This window comes from Suncus etruscus, chromosome 1, assembly GCF_024139225.1.
Source record: "Suncus etruscus isolate mSunEtr1 chromosome 1, mSunEtr1.pri.cur, whole genome shotgun sequence".
NCBI lineage: Eukaryota > Metazoa > Chordata > Mammalia > Eulipotyphla > Soricidae > Suncus > Suncus etruscus.
The window spans coordinates 42302770-42320922 of record NC_064848.1 but is presented as its reverse complement, the minus strand read 5'-3'; the positions used below and the strand labels follow the sequence as shown (position 1 = coordinate 42320922).

Below are 18153 nucleotides of genomic sequence, written 5' to 3'. Positions count from 1 at the left end.
TGGGACGCCCCCATAGCGGGCATCCTCCCCCTCCGACAGCCCGGCCCAGCCCAGCCGGGGAGCCTCGGTTCTGGTCCGCCCCCTCGCAGCCTCTCCTTCTCCTTCTCCTCTTCTTCTGCCTCCACCTCCATCTCCCCATCCTCCTCCTCCTCCTTCTCCCCGAGCTTCGGACCCCCCGCCTCGCCCCCGAAATATGACTCGCGATTTCAAACCGGGAGACCTCATCTTCGCCAAGATGAAAGGGTACCCTCATTGGCCAGCTCGAGTAAGTGATTTTTGTGGGGAGCCTTTCGCCTTCAGTGCTGCACCACCTTCCCTCCCTCTGAAAAAAAGATTTTTTTTTTTTTTTTGCTCCTGGCCTTTCTTCTCCCACCCCCCTTGCGTTCCTTCTTTCTGAGTCTTAGCTGTAATCTGATCTTTTTCCTTTTTGGGGGGTGGCGTAGGGGCGAGAAAGATCAATTCGAATCTCCCATGGCTTTGTAATGCAGGTGGTTCTGCTTGGTTCTCCCCAGGACTTTTGACAGGTCTGCAGAAGAGGAAATATTTAGATGCATATGACCATGCCATTGAAAGATGGAGATGATGATGATGATGATGATGAAGTTTGGGCTTTTTATTTTTTAAAGATGCATGAAGCTTTCATTGATGGTTATTTTCAGTAAAATTCAAACTATCAATAGAATGTATGCAAATAACACGCTTTTGAGAGACTGACTACCTATTGAATTGAACTATAGGGGCTTGGGGATGTTTTGTACTTGAGATCTTCTGGATTCGTTTGCTCAATGAGAAGATTTTTTTTTTTTTTAGTACGAGATATTTTTGAAAATTTTAAGAGTTTGTGCCAGAGGTTGTCCAGGAAATTGATTTTTATATTCTTATTGGAGAAATTTTCCTTTATGACCTTGAAAAAGTTGCTTTACTTCTTTGTTTCCCAGAGCTAAAAGGTGTAGACCCTGAATTCAGGATTCCTGGTTATTAGCTTTGATGAAGGACCCAGGATTTTTGGTGACATTCATAAATTAAAAGTGCATAAATCCCTAAGTACAATTTTCAGAAAAAAGAAGTCTTTTGTAGGTTTATGGCCAGACTCAGGTACTAAGACAGTGATAGGACATACAAAACGAGATTCATGACAGAGGGATATAGTACAGCAGGTAGGGCACTTGCCTTATAATGGCAGACCCTGATTTGATCTCTGACATCACCTCATCCCTTGCCAGAAGGGTGTGGCCCAAAATGGCAAAAAAGTAAGCTCAAGAACTAAAATATGAGTGATACTACAAGATTACAATTCCCACTAATTTGTTCTTTGAAGAATGTATCTTAAGTCTGCTGGGAGGGAAAATGTTCAATGGTTAGAGAATTATGGAATCAATTGTTGAGTGCCTTCCAAGTATAAAATGTTCATTCATGATTCTGCCCCACTCCTTGTCTTTACAGACTTGGGTATACAGGTTTTCCTTCCGAACTGTAATCTTTCCCCTCATTTGGTCTACCTTTTCAGTGGAATTGTATTTGAACAATCATAACTCTCGTCTAACAAAAATTTACTTCCTTTGCAATAATTTCTTTATTTTTTTACAATAATTTCTTACAGTTTGACTTTGAAATAGAATGTCAGATTCTTTGAAGGCAGTAGACATAAAGTGAATATCTTTAGATCTCCTAGGCTCCTTAGTATACAATATCAGGTATTTAAAATGCAATTTAGTATTTAAAAAGAGAGTAGGGAAGCCCCATCACCACCTCCACCTCCATAGTGTAGCAGTTAAGATTTTCCCTGGTTTACCTGGGTTCAATCCCTAAACCCCACCAGGAGTGATCCCTGGTCTGCAGAACCAGAATAGTAAGTAGAGTTGCCTATAGCCAATCTGGGTTAGATCCCTGCACTGCACTCGTCCCCTAAGCCCCTCTAGGTGTGATTCTGAATGCTAAGTGAGAACAGAAATAAGCCCAAAGCACAGTCTGGTGTGGCTCCAAAACAATTATATTTTTACGTGGTGGACATTTATTAAACAGTAGGTGTTAGATATTTGCAGACTTTCAAAGTTATGTGCTAGCAGAAGCACATGAGATGGGGTGACAGAAAATAATTGTTTATGGCCTCAAAATATTTCAGAGTTCCTGGTGGTGATTTGTTTCTCAAAAAGTGGAATTAACAGGCATAGTCATTGAGGTGGGAAAATTAAATTCCCATAAGGTATTGAATTAATGCTATTGGTGATGGAAACCTTCAGGCTGCTAATCAGTTCACTATCTCCTGGTCTTTTTTTTATTGGAAGTCATTGCTACAATTATTTTAATATGATTGTCAATTTTGAATGATGCAGTTTCAGTTGCTGTTTTACTAACAAGCTTTATATATATATTGGTTTTTGGGTCACACCTGGCAGTGCTCGGGTTACTCCTGGCTCTACACTCAGAAATCGCTCCTGGTGGGCTTGGGGGACCATATGGGATGCCGGGATTCAAACCACCGTCCTTCTGCATGCAAGGCAAATGCCCTACTTCCATGCTATCTCTCTGGCCCCCAAGCTTTTTATATTTCAAGTGAAAAAAAATTTTTTTAAATTTAAACATCACGGTTACAAGGTTGTTCATACTACAAAAATTTCCCCCCACAGATGAAGAGTTGTTCATGATTGACTTACAATCATTCAATAACCTTCACCTGTGTGCATTTCCCACCACCAGTGTTGTTTCCCTCTCACCCCTATCCCCCCACCCCCCACCTTTGGGTCAGGCATTTTACTCTCTCTACCTCCCCTTTCTCTCCCCCCTCCAACTCTCACTCTCCCCCCTTTCCCTCCCTATTTTTCCCTCCTTTCCCTCCTTTTTTGTCCTTGTGGTTTACACTACTGTTAATGAAGGGGTGCCATGTATATCCCTTTCATAGTAAATCCTTCTCTTTAACTGCACTCTCCACTCTACTCTTTGTTATGCCCTGGTCTTTAGTAGGGAAAATGATTTGTAAGATTTTGGGACGTAAGAAACATCAGTGGAAAATTAGGTAGGTAATGGAATTGGCTAGTGTAGGCCTAATTTTTGTCACCAAAAGAATCGAGAAATATTTGCTTTTCTGAGTTTTGTTTTATTTTGATTGTTGTGAATCTACAAAACAGGTCAACTTTAGATTATGTTCTTTTGCTTTCCTTATTCTCAAGTTATTCTGCTGTTGTATGATTTAAGATATTTTAATTTTTCTGCTCTTCCTTTCAGGTAGATGAAGTTCCTGATGGAGCTGTAAAACCACCCACAAACAAACTACCCATTTTCTTTTTTGGAACTCATGAGACGTAAGTCATTTCAGCATTCAAGGAAAACCAGAACACTGGATGTAAAATGGGAGAGAAGCAATGATTAAAAGGGAACTAGTAAAATATTGGGAAAGTTTAGAATCACCCTTGAATTTTGGAAAAAGTCAAGTGTTTGTCTCCCCCACTCACAGCTTACATTTGTTTATTATTTTGGGCCACTTCTGGTAGTGCCATGTGCAGGGGCCTAAATGTGCTCAAGCCCTTGAGCACTCTCCCCAAGGTAGAAAAATAGATACAGTAGCCTTAACTTTCAATGTAATGGGCAGTTTCTTTAATTATAAAAGGATACTTTGTAATGATCTTCTAGAGGTTCCCAAATTCTACTTGACCTACCTGATCTGCCACCCTCTTCAGGAAAAAAAATTACTCAACTGGAAATCTGCATTCTTTTAAGTAAACTGAAAAGCACCTTCCAGTTGTACCTGAGGCTACTATTACCCAGGTAGATTGTTAAAAAATCTCCACCTCCAGCCCTTTATTTCTATCCACTTTGGGAAATTGCTCTTAGAAAATAAATTTTGGGCCTGGAGAGAGGCGTTTGCCTTGCAAGCAGCCGATCCCGGACTAAAGGTGGTTGGTTCGAATCCCGGTGTCCCATATGGTCCCCCGTGCCTGCCAGGAGCTATTTCTGAGTAGACAGCCAGGAGTAACCCCTGAGCACCGCCGGGTGTGACCCTAAAACAAAAAAAAAAAGAAAAAAAATAAATTTTACCAGAGCATTCACTATTACTGTGTTGCATGATATTTATTTATAAAGACAGTATGTTCCCCTAATTTAGAATTTATGATGTTCCCCTATAAATGCTATATTGTAGGATAAGTGAGGAAAAAATTCTCAATACCCTGGTTCAGAGAGTCAAAGTACCTGCTTTGCTGTCACTGGTGGATATGGGGAGAGAGAATAGATGTGGACAGCACATTATTCAAAAGAACCCTAGTAACAGCATTCCTATATAACAGTCTGTCCCTCCCCCCGCCCCCCAAACTTGCAAGATAGTGCTTAATCACTAAGGTACATCTCTGACAAAAAAAAATACATCTCTGGCCCTTGCAACCTAATGTTGGAATTTCTTGTTGTGTAAAGACTTGAGGGATTGGGGCTGGAGAGGTAGTATAGTGGGTAGGTCATTGGCCTTGAACTTGGCCAATCCGGGTTCAATCCCCAACACCACAGAGTCCCCTAAGCATTGCCAAGAGTGAGTGATCCCTGAGTGCAGAGCCAGGAGTAAATCTTGAGCACCACATACCCTCCCCCTCCAAACCAAAGACTGTAGGGACTGTCACATTAATCTTGGAAAATGATACCCTGGACATCTGTAATTAGTCTCATATGTACTATATAGTCAGTGATTTTGAAGTTTAGACTAGTTTGGTTAAAGTAGACTGGTTTACCTGGGACCAGAAGAAACAGTTATTTACTATAATTAGGGTACAGGAAGTGATTCAAAGGTCTGGAGGGCAGACACCGGATAGGGGATCCGATCCCTTAAGGAATCCCACCTCCTAAAAATAGAATAAAGTAGTTGCTTTGCTATTACATGAACTTTGACATAGTTTCTTTAAAGAGCTTTATTTAGGGGCTGGATCGATAGCACGGTGGCTAGGGCTTTTGCCATGCAAGTGGCTGATCTGGGTTTGATATTCCACATCCCACACGGTTCCCTGAACCTGTCAGGATTAATTCCTCAGTAGAGCCAGGAATAACTCCTGAGCACTACTCCCCCTATAGTCTACATCCCCTCCCAAAAAACGAAAATTAAGTTTTGAGTGTTAAATTGAATTGATCTTGGGTATGAGTTAGGTTTAGGTATATTCTATACATAAAAATTAAATTTTAAGGTGCACAATAGACTGTACAGTGGGTAAGGCATTGTTTTTTTTTTCCCTTTTTTTCTTTATTTAAACATCTTGATTACAAATATGATTATGATTAGGTTTCAGTCATGTAAAGAACACCCCCCTTCACCAGTGCAACATTCCCATCACCAATGTCCCAAATCTTCCTCCATCCCACCCCACCCCCACCTGTACTGTAGACAGGCTTTCCAGTTCCTTTATTCATTCACATGGTTATGGTAGTTCTCAGTGTAGCTATTTCTATAACTGCAGTCACCACTCTTTGTGGTGAGCTTCATGAAGTGAGCTGGAAGTTCCAGGTAATTATTTTGCATATGGCGGGCCTGGTTCATTCCCCAGCATCCCGTATAATCTCAAACATTGCCAGGATTAACCTCTGACTGAGCATCACCAAATGTGACTTCAGGCCTCCACTCCTTAAATAATTTAGTTTTAGGAATGGAGTATAGAATACCTGAAGCTATTCTGGAGGCCCAGAGTTTGATCTCTTTCTTGTGTGCTGTCTGGCACCATATTTCATCTTTGAAAAGGCAATGGAGCTATATATTAGTTTGGTGACATTTTTTGTACTTACGATAACTTGGACAGAAGTGATAGTATTGTGGTTAGGGTGCTTGCTTTGCACACTGCTGACCTGTGTTTAATCCCCAGCAACTCATCTTGTCTTTTGGGTCTGCCAAGAATAAGCCCTGGACATCTCTGTTGTGGCTCAAAACAAAACCAAAACAAACAAAAAAACCTTAAAAACTATTTCTGTTGATAATTTGCTTTTCCCCATCAAGTTGGGACAGTGGTTCTTTTAAACGTTTGAACTGGTTATTAAATATTTTATTTTATTTTATTTTGGAAGGGGGGGTTACACCTGGTGGCACTTGGGTTACTTCTGGCTCTGCACTCAGAAATTGCTCCAGGCAGGTAAGGGGGACCATATGGGATGTCAAGGATTGAACCTGCATCCGTCCTGGGTCAGCCACATGCAAAGCAAAAAGCCTTACCACAGTGCTACCTCTGGCCCTCATTGTTAGCTTTTCTGTTTGTTTTTAAGCCACACCTGGCAGTATCATATGTTGTGCCTGGGTTAGCTGTGTTTAAGGGAAGTGCCTTATTTCAGTATTGTCTCTCTTGTCTGGCACTAAAGGTTTTTCTTTTTCAAGAGTTAATAATCTCGGGCCAGAGCTGTGGCGCAAGTGGTAAGGCGTTTCTGCCTTGCGTGCGCTAACCTAGGACTGACCACGATTCGATCCCCAGCATCACATATGGTCCCCAAGCCAGGAGTGATCTGAGTGCACTGCCAGGAGTAACCCCTGAGTGTCATCAGGTGTGCCCCCCCCCCCAAAAAAAAAAAGTTAAAAATCTCTTCCCCACCTTTCATTTGTTTTGAAGTAGATGTTGTAATGACTGGGGGTTGCTCACATACCTGGCTATGGGATTGTTCAGGGATGCATATCAGGCTGTGGTGTTCATTCAGGATTGTATTCCTTCAGTTGAAGTGCTTTTTCATTCTTGCCAGGAGTTGAACTCTTTTAAGTTATTCAGGTTTTGGTTATGATTTTTTTTTTTTTTTTGGTTTTTGGGTCATACCCGCTCTACGCTCCTGACAGGCTCTAGAGACCATATGGGAATGCCAGGATTCGAACCACCAACTTTCTGCATGCAAGGCAAATGCCTTTCCTCCATACTATCTCTCTGGCCCCTGGTTATTTATTTATTTATTTTTGTTTTTTTTTGGGCCACACCTGGTGACGCTCGGGTTACTCCTGGCTATGTGCTCAGAAATCTGCTCCTGACTTGGTGAACCATATGGGACGCTGGGGGATCGAAATGTAGTCCTTCCTAGGCTAGTGCCGACAAGGCAGATGTCTTACTGCTCTGCGCCACCTCTACAGCCCCTGGTTATGATGCTTATTGAGATGCCATTGTGGTGCAGACATATGTGATGATCAGGAATTGGACTTTATGTTTTTTGTTTTTTGTTTTTTTGTTTTTTTTGCTTTTGGGCCACACCCGGCAGTGCTCAGGGGTTACTCCTTGCTATCTGCTCAGAAATAGCTCCTGGCAGGCACGGGGGACCATGTGGGACACCGGGATTTGAACCAACCACCTTGGATCCTGGATCTGCTGCTTGCAAGGCAAACACCGCTGTGCTATCTCTCCGGCCCCAGGAATTGGACTTTATTTTTTTTTTCTTTAAACAACTTTATTACATACATGATTATGTTTGGGTTTCAGTCATGTGAAGAACACCACCCCTCACCAGTGCAACATTCCCATCACCAATGGGAATTGGACTTTCTTACTGTGGGATTCAAACGACTTTTTAAAATTTGTGTGCCCATTGAGGCCATACCTCTTTTGTGCTTGCAAGTCCTGGATGCAGCACAATTGCTCAGGGATTAGAGACAGTAGAACTGCCAAGATTTTCCTTGCTACTTGGAGGACACTGGAGATTTGAGCATATCATCATTTGCTGGCATTGCAGGCATTCTTAGCCACTGCTCTATTCCTTTGGACCCTCAATCTAGACTAGATACTTAAAATAAGAGTGACAGGGTCTTCGTGTTGTTTACTGGAGCTAGAAATATTGGTGTTCTCTCCCTAATTACTTAGTTCTCTTCCCTATGTCTAATCATATTAGTATTGACTCTCTTAAAATGCCTTTTTTTTTGGGGCGGGGGAGGCTAACATCTGGCTGTGCCTTGGTCTTATTCCTACCTCTGTTCTTAGGGATTAGTCCTAGCGGGGCTCAGGGTACTATGTGCTGTTAGAGCAGGGGTGGAGAACAAGTTCGACACAAAAAGCCAAAATTTTAAACTGTGAGAGTCAGAGAGCCACACTATGCAGTGACCTGCCCAAACAGACAAACGCTCACACAAAAGCATATGATTTAACAATAATATATTAAACACATAGTGCATTTTGCCATTTTGAGGGAAGGTAAAAATCCTGCAGTGATGGTGAGGGTGTGCTGCGTCCTCCACACTAAGAACTAATGGCCAGATGTGACCCAACATGTGACACACGGGTAACCCCGCTCGCTGGCCCGTGCAGTTGTTTCCGAGGGATGGGAGACGGGAGGACGCAGCCTGGGGCGGGACTGCGTGCTCGATCTCTCCTCAGAGGTCCCTCCTCAGAAGCAGCAGAACAAAATCCAAACTTGGCAAAGAGCCACAGTATACAAAAGAATGAGAAGAGGCAAAGAGCCGCATTTATTTTGGCCGGGAGCTGCATGCGGCTCTGCCGTGTGTTCGCCACCCCTGCTTTAGAGATTGAATGGGTCCACGGAGTGCAAGGCCAAGTGCATTACCCACTCTATATCTCTGATCCTTAAAGTGCATTTTGATGTATCCAATCTTTCCTTTCTCTGCAACTAAACTATGCCTCAATTATCCAGTATACTTACTCTATTTGGTTTTAGGTTTTTCCTGCTTTTATATAGTCAAAGTAATCTTTATATGCCAATTAGATATTTTCCTGTCCTGAAACCATGGTGATTTCTTTAATACTACTAGCAAAATCCAGTTTATCTACCAATGTTGATAAGGGTGTGGAGGAACCTAACCTGTACTTATCTCTCCAACCTGCTCATACCACTGCCTAATACCTTACCTTTGTTTTTCTTTTGTTGGGGAAGTTTGTTAGACTTTAGGATTTGTAAAGATATCTTGTAAAGATATATATCTTATCTCAGAGATTCCTTTTAATGCTTGCTTCACTTTTGCAATATCTGATTATTTTTCTCCTTCCCTCCCTTGGTTATTTTTTTTCCTGAATGACAGGAGTCACACAGTTGGGCTCACTGACTTTTGTATCTTGATTAAGGTGTGCTGGAGATGGAGCACTTTATCATGGCATAGAGAGTCCCAAACTGCAGAGCTGCAGGAATGGCACTCAGGAATGGGAGTCAGTGGAGTGTGCTGGACATTGAACTTGCTGTATTGGTACCTTATGCAAACATTGAAACTGAGAATTTCCTATCTCTGTGACTAAAGCAAACCCCATCCCCATCCCCATTTCCTTCACTACAGTACAAGAATTGGGTAATTTGGGATATTATCTACCTTATTTTCATTTTTTGTGAGGTTCAAGGTCATTTTTATTTTTTAAAATAGTTACTTTATTTAAGCACCATGATTACAAAATTGTTCATGGTTGAGTTTCAGTCGTACATTGTATACTACCCTTCACCAGTGCAACATTTCTTGCCAACAATGTCCCCAGTTTCCCTACCTACTCTCCCTCATCCTCCCTGCTCGTCCTCTCCCTCCCTTTTTCTCTCTCCTCTCCTTCTTCCTTCTCTCTCCCTTCCCTCCCTTTTTCCCTTCCCTCCCTTCCTTCCTCCATCCCTTCTCTTTTTTTTTGGGGGGGGGGGAGAGGAGTGGTTTGGGCCACGCATAGCAGCGCTCAGGGGTTACTCCTGGCTATCTGCTCAGAAATAGCTCCTGGCAGCCACAGGGGTCCATATGGGATGCCGAGATTCAGAGCCAACCACTTTAGATTCTGTGTCGACTGCTTGCAAGGCAAACAAACACTGCTGTGCTATCTCTCTGGCCCCTTGTCTTCTTTTTTTGACACTGGTTTTTTCTATTGCTAAAGAAGATATACCATGCATATCACTTTATCCCCTTTCAGCACCCAGTTCTTGTCCACAGTGATCAGTTCCAACTATCACAGTGGACCATTCACTACTCTAACTGCATTCACCACTCTTTATGGAGTCTTCCAACAAAGGACTGGTCCTTGTGATCCCAATTTCTATTGTCTCTGGATGTTATACCATACTGTCTTTTTTTCTTATATCCTACAAATGTGTGAGATTATTCTGTCTATCACTCTCCTTCTGACTCATTTCACTCAGCATAATACTCTCCATATCCATCCATGTATAAGCAAATTTCATGACTTATTTTTTTCTAACAGCTGTGTAGTATTCCATTATATAGCTGTACCTGTTTCTTTTAGCCACTCATCTGTTCTCAGGCACTTGGGTTAGTTCCAGATTCTGTTTATTGTAAATAGTGCTGTGATGAACATAGGAATGTAGATGGCTTTTCTGCATGGTGATTTGGGTTCCTAGGGTCTTAGGAGTGGTATTGCTGGATTATAAGGAAGCTCAATTTCCAGGGTTTTTTTTGTTTGTTTTTGTTTTGGGGTCACACCCTCTGATGGTCAAGGGTTACTCCTGGCTATGCACTCAGAAGTTGCTCCTGGCTTGGGGGACCATATGGGACAGGGATCGAACCGAGATCTGTCCTGGGTCAACTGCGTTCAAGGCAAACACCCTACCACTGTGCTATTGTTCCAGCCCCTCAATTTCCAGGATTTTTTGTTTTGTTTTTGGACCACACCTGGTGACGCTCAGGCTATGCACTCAGAAATTACTCCTGGCTTGGGGGACCATATGGGATGCTGGAGGTTCGAACCGTGGTCAGTCCTAGGTTAGCGTTTGCAAGGCAAATGCCCTACCGCTTGTGCCACCACTCCAGCCCCAGTTTCCAGTTTTTAAAGAAATACCTATATTTTCCAGAAAGGCTGAACTAGACAGCATTCCCACTAGCAATGATTGTTCTTGTTCTTTGTGATGTGTGCCAGTCTCTGTGGTGTGAGATACCTCATTGTTGTTTTAACTTGCATCTTTCTGATGATTAGTGATGCGAAGCTTTTTTTTTTTTTGGTTTTTGGGTCACACCCAGCAGTGTTCAGGAGTTATTCCTGGCTCCATGCTCAGAAATTGCTCCTGGCAGGCTCGGGGAACCATATGGGACACCAGGATTCGAACTGCCTCCATGCTATCTCTCCAGCCCCCCCTCTTTTTTATTGGATTTTGGGTCACACAAAAACCAGCAGCATTCAGGGGTTACTCCTGACTATGCTCAGAAATTGTTCCTGGCAGGTTCAGAGGACCATATAGGATGCCGGGATTTGAACCACTGACTTTCTGCATGCAAGGCAAACGCCTTACCTCCATGCTTTCTCTCCGGCCCCGTGAAGCATTTTTTCATGTGCCTGTTGGCCATCTGTTTTTCTTCTTTGAGGAAATGTCTGGTCATTTATTCTCTCCTTTTTTGGGGGGGTTGCCACACCCAGTGACACTTGGGTTACTCTTGGCTATGTGCTCAGAAATCGCCTCTGGCTTGGGGAACCATACGAAACTCGGAGAGGGAGGTCCTAGGTTAGCACGTGCAAGGCAAATGCCCTACTGCCTGTGCCACTGTTCCTGCTTTCTCCCCATTTTTTGATGGGGCAAGATTATTTTTTCTTGTTCAGTTCTGCCAGTACCTTATATATCTTAGATCTTAGCCCTTCATCAGATGAGTATGGGTTGAATAGTTTCTCCCATTCCAGGGGTTGCCTTTTTATCCTAGTTACTGTTTTCTTTGAAGAAACTTCTCAGTTTAATGTAGTCCCATTAGTTTATTTCTGCTTCCACTTGTTTGGACAGTGGTGTTTCCTCCTTGAAGATGCCTTTAGTTTCAAGGTCATGAAGTGTTTTGCCTGTGTTTTCTCTTTGTATCTTTGGTTTCAGGTCTAGATATATAGGTTTTTAATCCATTTTGATTTTTTTTTTTTTTTGTGCCTGGTTTTAAAGAGAGGTCTGAGTTTGCTGTTTCGCATGTAATTGACCAGTTTTCCCAAAACAACTTTTAGAAAAGGCTTTCGTTGTACCGTCTTGTATTTGTTGCCCCTTTATTAAAGATTAATTGGTAGTATACTTGAAGGTCAATCTCAGAATTCTCAGGTCTATTCCATTGATCTGAGGGTTTGTCTTTATTACAATACCACAGTTTTTTGTTTTTTTGTTTTTAACCACGCTGTTTTAATGTACTTTTTTTTTTGGTTTGTTTTGGGTCACATTCGGTAGTGCTCAGAAGTTAAATCCTGGTTCTGCACTCAGAAATCACTCCTGGCAGACTCAGGGGACCATGTGGGATGCCAGGATTCGAACCACTGTCCTTCTGCATGCAAGGCAAACTTTGCCTTACCTCCATGCTATCTCTCCGGCCCCCAGGAATGATTTCTGACCTAGAGCCAGGAGTAACCCGTCTGTCCTGTATTGGCTGCATGCAAGGCAAAAGCCCTACCACTGTGCTATCTCTCTGGCCCCTAATGTGTACTTTTTTGTTTTGTTTTGTTTTGTTTTTGGGTCACACCTGGCATCACTCAGGGGTTACTCCTGGCTCTATGCTCAGAAATCACTCCTGGCAGGCTCTGGGGGACCATATGGGATGCCAGGATTCGAACCACCAACCTTCTGCAAGCAAGGCAAATACCTTATCTATCTTATCATATCTTATGCTATCTCTCCAGCCCCCCCCCCCAATGTGTACTTTATAATGCAATTTGTGGATAAATTTGTGTATAATGCAATTTGTGCAAAGTTGTGGATAATGATACCTCCCATTTTCCCAATGATGGCTTTAGCTATTCATGAATGTTTATTATTCTGAATTAATTTCAAAAGTGTTTGATCTAGTTTTTTGAACAATGTCATGGGTATTCTTATAGGGATTGCATTAAATCTATGCATTAAGTCTTGCCATTTTAATGATGATAATCCTCTCAATCCATGAGCAGGTTATATGTTTCAGTTTCCTTGTGTCTTCTTATTTCTTGAAGCAGCATTTTGTAGTTTTCTTTATATAGGTCTTTTAACTCTTCAGTTGACTTTGAGGTACTTGATTTTCTGAGTCACAATTGTGAATGGGATTGTTTTCTTTAATGTCTCTTTTCTTTCATTATTTGAACATAGAAAAGCCATGGATATTTGCATATTAATTTTGTAGCTTGCTACTTTACTATACAAATCTATTTTCTCTAAAAGCTTTTATGTAGTCTTTAAGATTTTTCAAAGTATTCATCATTTACTTTAATGCTTTATGCATAGGAGTTAAAAATAGGTTAAAATTCTATGCTCTTGATTAGTGTTTCTCAGCCCTGAGCCATATGGCTCTCTATGGACACCCCAGGATTGTCTAAAAGGACTACAGGGGAAAATTGCACCTCATGACTAGGACTGCTAGGACAAGATTAGAAGGGTCCGTGATTAGAAAAAGACTTAGGGAGTTGGAGAGATAGCACAGCGGCGTTTGTCTTGTAAGCAGCCGACTCAGGACCTAAGGTGGTGGTTTGATTCCCGGCGTCCCATATGGTCCCCTGTGCCTGCCAGGAGCTATTTCTGAGCAGATAGACAGGAGTAAGGCCTGAACACTGCCGGGTGAGGCCCCCAAAACCAAAACAAACAAACGAAAATTTAGAAAACACTGTGTTAGATAAAATCATTTATTGACTGTGAATTTGCTTTCTATTAACAACACTTATATAGAATAGAATGTAGCATATAAGACAATTGATTGAAATGTAGACAGTCTTTGAAACCTGACTGACTAACATTTATTTACTTGCCATGTATGTATATTAAATACTAAACACATGTTAGCTACTGTAAAGACATTGCAAATGTAATGAATTATACTTCTAATACGGGTAATACATGGTTTGAAATACATTTTGAATTTGGTTAATTGATAAAAATTAATTGAAGCAATTAGATTTATTTTCTAGTCTGTAAATATTTTTACTTTTGTTTTTAGGGACACATCTAGTGATATGCAGGGCTTACTTCTGACTGTGCTCAGGGATAACTCTTGGTGGTGCTCAAGTCATGATATGGGGTACCAGGGATCTAGCCTGGGTCAGTTGCATACAAGACACACCCGTTTAATGCTCAGGGGTTACTCCTGGCTAAGGGCTCAGAAATTGCCCCTGGCATGGGGGGACCACATGGGACACCAGGGGATCAAACTGCAGTCCTTCCTTGGCTAGCGCTTGCAAGGCAGACACCTTACCTCTAGCGCCACCTCTCCGGCCCAGAGCTTGGGGATTTTACCTGAGACTGGCATGCAAGGCTAGCACCACTGCTCTATAACTCTGGCCCTAGAATTTATTTTTCCCCTTTATTTTATTTTTTTTGGTTTTTGGGTCATACCTGGCAGCGCTCAGGGGTTAGGGTTACTCGTGGCTCCATGCTCAGAAATCACTCCTGGCAGACCCGGGGAACCATATGGGATGCCGATGCCAGGATTTGGACCAATGACCTGCATGAAAGGCAAATGCCTTACCTCCATGCTATCTCTCTGGCCCCCCATCTTCCTCTTAGTGTGTCCTTTCTTACCTATCACCTTTATGCCCCTTGCCAATAGCTTGGTTTCTACTGAAAACCAGTTCTCAAGATCCTCATTTCTATTGCTTTTGGGCATTTATTATTCCCCTACTGTATTTCTTTATATCTCACATGAGAATTTGTGTCTATTTCCCTGACTTTACTCTTGTCATGATACTCTCCAGATCCATCTACAAATTATAAGTTCATTTTTAGTATTTAATTTTTATGCAACTTCTGTTACTGGGCCAAAGAGATAGTTCGTTACCGTATCTAACAGATTTGTTAAGGTTAAAAGTTCTTTTTTTTTTTTTTTTGGTTTTTGGGCCACACCTGGCATTGCTCAGGAGTTACTCCTGGCTGTCTGCTCAGAAATAGCTCCTGGCAGGCATGGGGGACCATATGGGACACCGGGATTCGAACCAACCACTTTTGATCCTGGATCGGCTGCTTGCAAGGCAAACGCTGCTGTGCTATCTCTCCGGGCCCGTTAAAGGTTCTTTTATCTGCCTGGATTTAGTCCTTAACACCCTTTTTGGTCACCCGAGCACCATCTCAGGATTGATGAGAATCCTGAGAACAATCCTGAGAACAACCAGGAAGTAGCCCCTGAGCACTGCTAGATGTGCCTTCCCCCCAAAAAGACAAAGTCTCTCTACTATGTGAGTTGTGGTATCAGGTATAAAACTGCAAAAAGAGGGCCCGGAGAGATAGCACAGCGGCTTTTGCCTTGCAAGCACCTCTGAATCTGCTATTTTGTTATATTTTATTTGAAATTTCTATGTCATAAATTAACCTGAGTGCATTTGTGAAAGAATAATAGTAGCTAACTAAAAACTAGTCTGGAGCCCTATTCACCAAACTGTGTGATAGTAATCTGGAGTTGGAATCATGTTTGTTTATTTGTTTATTTATTTTTATTTTTTGGCATCCCACTATCCTGCTCATAAATTTCCTGGAGCCACTCCTGGTGATACTTGCCAACTCAGCCAGCTAGTTCAGTGCTTAAGCCAAGGGATGCAGTGCTACTTGACTACCAGTCCTAGGTGCCCCAGGATCTTGCAGGCCTATTTGGTATTTGGGAGAGGAGGCACCCTTTGCTGGAGTTTGAACTCATGTTGGTAATCTATATACATGGCCCTGTAATTTACACTGGTTTGAAGTATACAATGTCAATTTGGTAGATTTTGTTTTTATTTTTGTGCCACACCCTGTGAGGCTCAGAAATCGCTCCTGGCTCCAGGGACCATGGGGACGCTGGGGATCAAACCTTAGGCCAATCCTGGGTCAGCTGCTTGCAAGGCAAACGTCCTATCGCTGTACTATCGCTCCAGCCCCTCAATTTGGTAGATTTACTCTTTGCAGTAACATAACCATCAGAGGTTTAACAAACACCTTCATCCTGTCTCATAATTGGTATTTGATTTTCTCACCCTTTTGTGCTGAAAATGTGGGAGGATTCATTTCCATCCCTCATGATTTTGTGGGAATTCTAAATTTTATACCTTTAACTTTCAGTAGTTGATCATAATAACTATTATGAAGATGTATGCATATTGAGCAATAATGGGGGCCTGGGATAGGGTGATTGTCTTGCATGTGACTGACCTGGTTTTGATCCCTGGTGTATCCCACATGGTTCCCTGAGCCCACTTGGAGTAATACCTTAGCACAGCCAGGTGTGGCCCAACACCCTTCCCAGCCCCCCCAAATTGAGCATTATATTTATTATAGCTGCATTATTGTTTATTAAAATATTTGATGTAGAAAATGGTTCAGTTATAAACAGATTAATTTTGAAATAACCATTTACTGAAATAGTTTGTAGAGTTAGTTTTTGGGACCAAGGCTATATCTTAGCTGTAAACTGCTCGTTTTGCCTATATGAGACTCTGGGTTTGATCCCTGGCACTGCTGAAACCATTAAATATACTCAGGTAGGGGCTGGAATGGTAGCACAGTGGTAGGGTGTTTGCCTTGCACGCGGGCTGATCCAGGATGGACATCAGTTTGATCCCTGGCATCTCATATGGTCCCCCAGGAGCAATTTCTGAGCACATAGCCAGGAGTAACTCCTAAGCATCACTGGGTGTGGCCAAAAAAAACAAAAAAAAAAAACAAAACAAAACGTACTCAGGTATTACTCCTGGTTCTGCAGTCAGTAATCACTCCTGGATGGTTTAGGGGCGACTACTGAGTGCTAAAGATTAAAATCCGATCTGCTCTGTGAAAGGCCTTATGCACTGGACTATTGCTCTGGCTAATATATTTTAATTAGAAGAAGGCTTTGCTGGTAATTAAAACAAAATTATATGTTAATGTATTAGATATACAGTTAAAGTGGTAAAACAGTTCTGTAGTTGGTATGATTTGGGGTCAATTTGTATTTTATAATATGTGCAGAAAAAATTTTTTTGGTATTTACAGTTGGACCCATGTACCCTTCATGAGTATATCCCTGGCTCTGAAATGTACTTAGCAGCATTTTGAACTTTTATACCCAAGATCCCATTGTTTTGCGGCCATATCTGATGATACTCCGCGGGATCATGTAGTGCCAGGGATTGAACCTGAGGGTAGGCATTACATGCAAAGTATGTGTTCTAACCCGTTGAATTATTTCCCTATTCTTTCTTTTTATAGTTCATTTGTTTAAAGTGTACAGTTCAGTAAATGTTAGTATATCAAGAGAGCAATGCAGCTGTTAGCATAATTTTAGAGGGTTTTTTAATCAGCCCAAAACCAAACCCTGTATTCATTTGCCTTACTTCCTGTTTCACTTTAGTTTTCTCTCTTTTTATGCTTTAGGCAATCACTAATCTGTTTGCTGCGCTGGGCATTTCCTGTTAATGAACTCTATAAGCTATAAAATGTAACTCTTTAGTGACGTTTTTACCTTGTGTTTTATTTCTAAGGTTCTGTCATAATGTTATAAACGTTTCTTTTGGTTGCCAAATATCTGTATGCTGTATTTGGTTCATATGTTCATTAGTTAGTAGTTGGATAGTTTGTACTTTGGCATATTATGAATATTGTCATGTACCACCTGCGTATAGGCATTTCCTGTTTTACTGCACCTTGCTTTCTTGTGCTTCTCAGAATTTCTTTTTAGAAATGGGAGGTTTGGGCCAGAGAGATAGCACAGTGGTAGGGCATTTGCCTTGCACGCAGCCAATCCAGGATGGACGGTGGTTCGAATCCTGGCATCCCATATGGTCCTCCAAGCCTGCCAGGAGTGATTTCTGAGCACAGAGCCAGGAGTAATCCCTGAGCATTGCCAGGTGTGACCCAAAAACCAAGAACCAAAAAAAAAACAAAAAACAAATGGGAGGTTTGAGGAAGCCCTGTGTCAGAGTAAATCTGCTAGTGCCGTATTTCTTTTTCTTTTTTGTTTTTGGGCCACACCCGGTGGTGCTCAGGGGTTACTCCTGGCTGTCTGCTCAGAAATAGCCCCTGGCAGGCACGGGGACCATATGGGACACCGGGATTCGAACTAACCATCTTTGGTCCTGGATCGGCTGCTTGCAAGGCAAAAGCCGCTGTGCTATCTCTCCGGGCCCTAGTGCCGTATTTCTTTTCTTTTCTTTTCTTTTCTTTTCTTTTCTTTTTTTTTTTTTTGGTGCCATATTTCTAACAGCATGTGCTCCCTTGTTCATTCATCATAGTAAAATCTCTACAAATTTTAGTTATACTGCTATTGCACACTTAATAGCATGCAGTATATGTAAGCATAGCTTTTTTTTTTTTTTTTTTTTTTTTTTTGGTTTTTTGGGTCACACCCGGCTGCGCTCAGGGGTTACTCCTGGCTGTCTGCTCAGA

The 18153-nt window shown here is 41.9% G+C and overlaps 1 protein-coding gene across 3 annotated transcripts in view; it reads left to right on the top strand.

Moving 5' to 3' along the window:
* The first annotated feature begins 26 nt into the window (after nt 1-26).
* PSIP1 (PC4 and SRSF1 interacting protein 1) overlaps nt 27-18153 on the top strand; it is a 58352-nt gene continuing 40225 nt past the window's right edge. For 2 of the 3 annotated variants that reach the window (XM_049769368.1, XM_049769369.1), the window contains exons 1-2: nt 29-265; nt 3223-3299. In XM_049769368.1, coding sequence (XP_049625325.1) covers nt 194-265; nt 3223-3299 — 149 coding nt within the window. In that variant the 5' untranslated portion in view covers nt 29-193. Of the gene's footprint in view, nt 266-3222; nt 3300-18153 lie in introns of all 3 variants that reach the window. The other variant, XM_049769367.1, reaches the window with a different exon arrangement.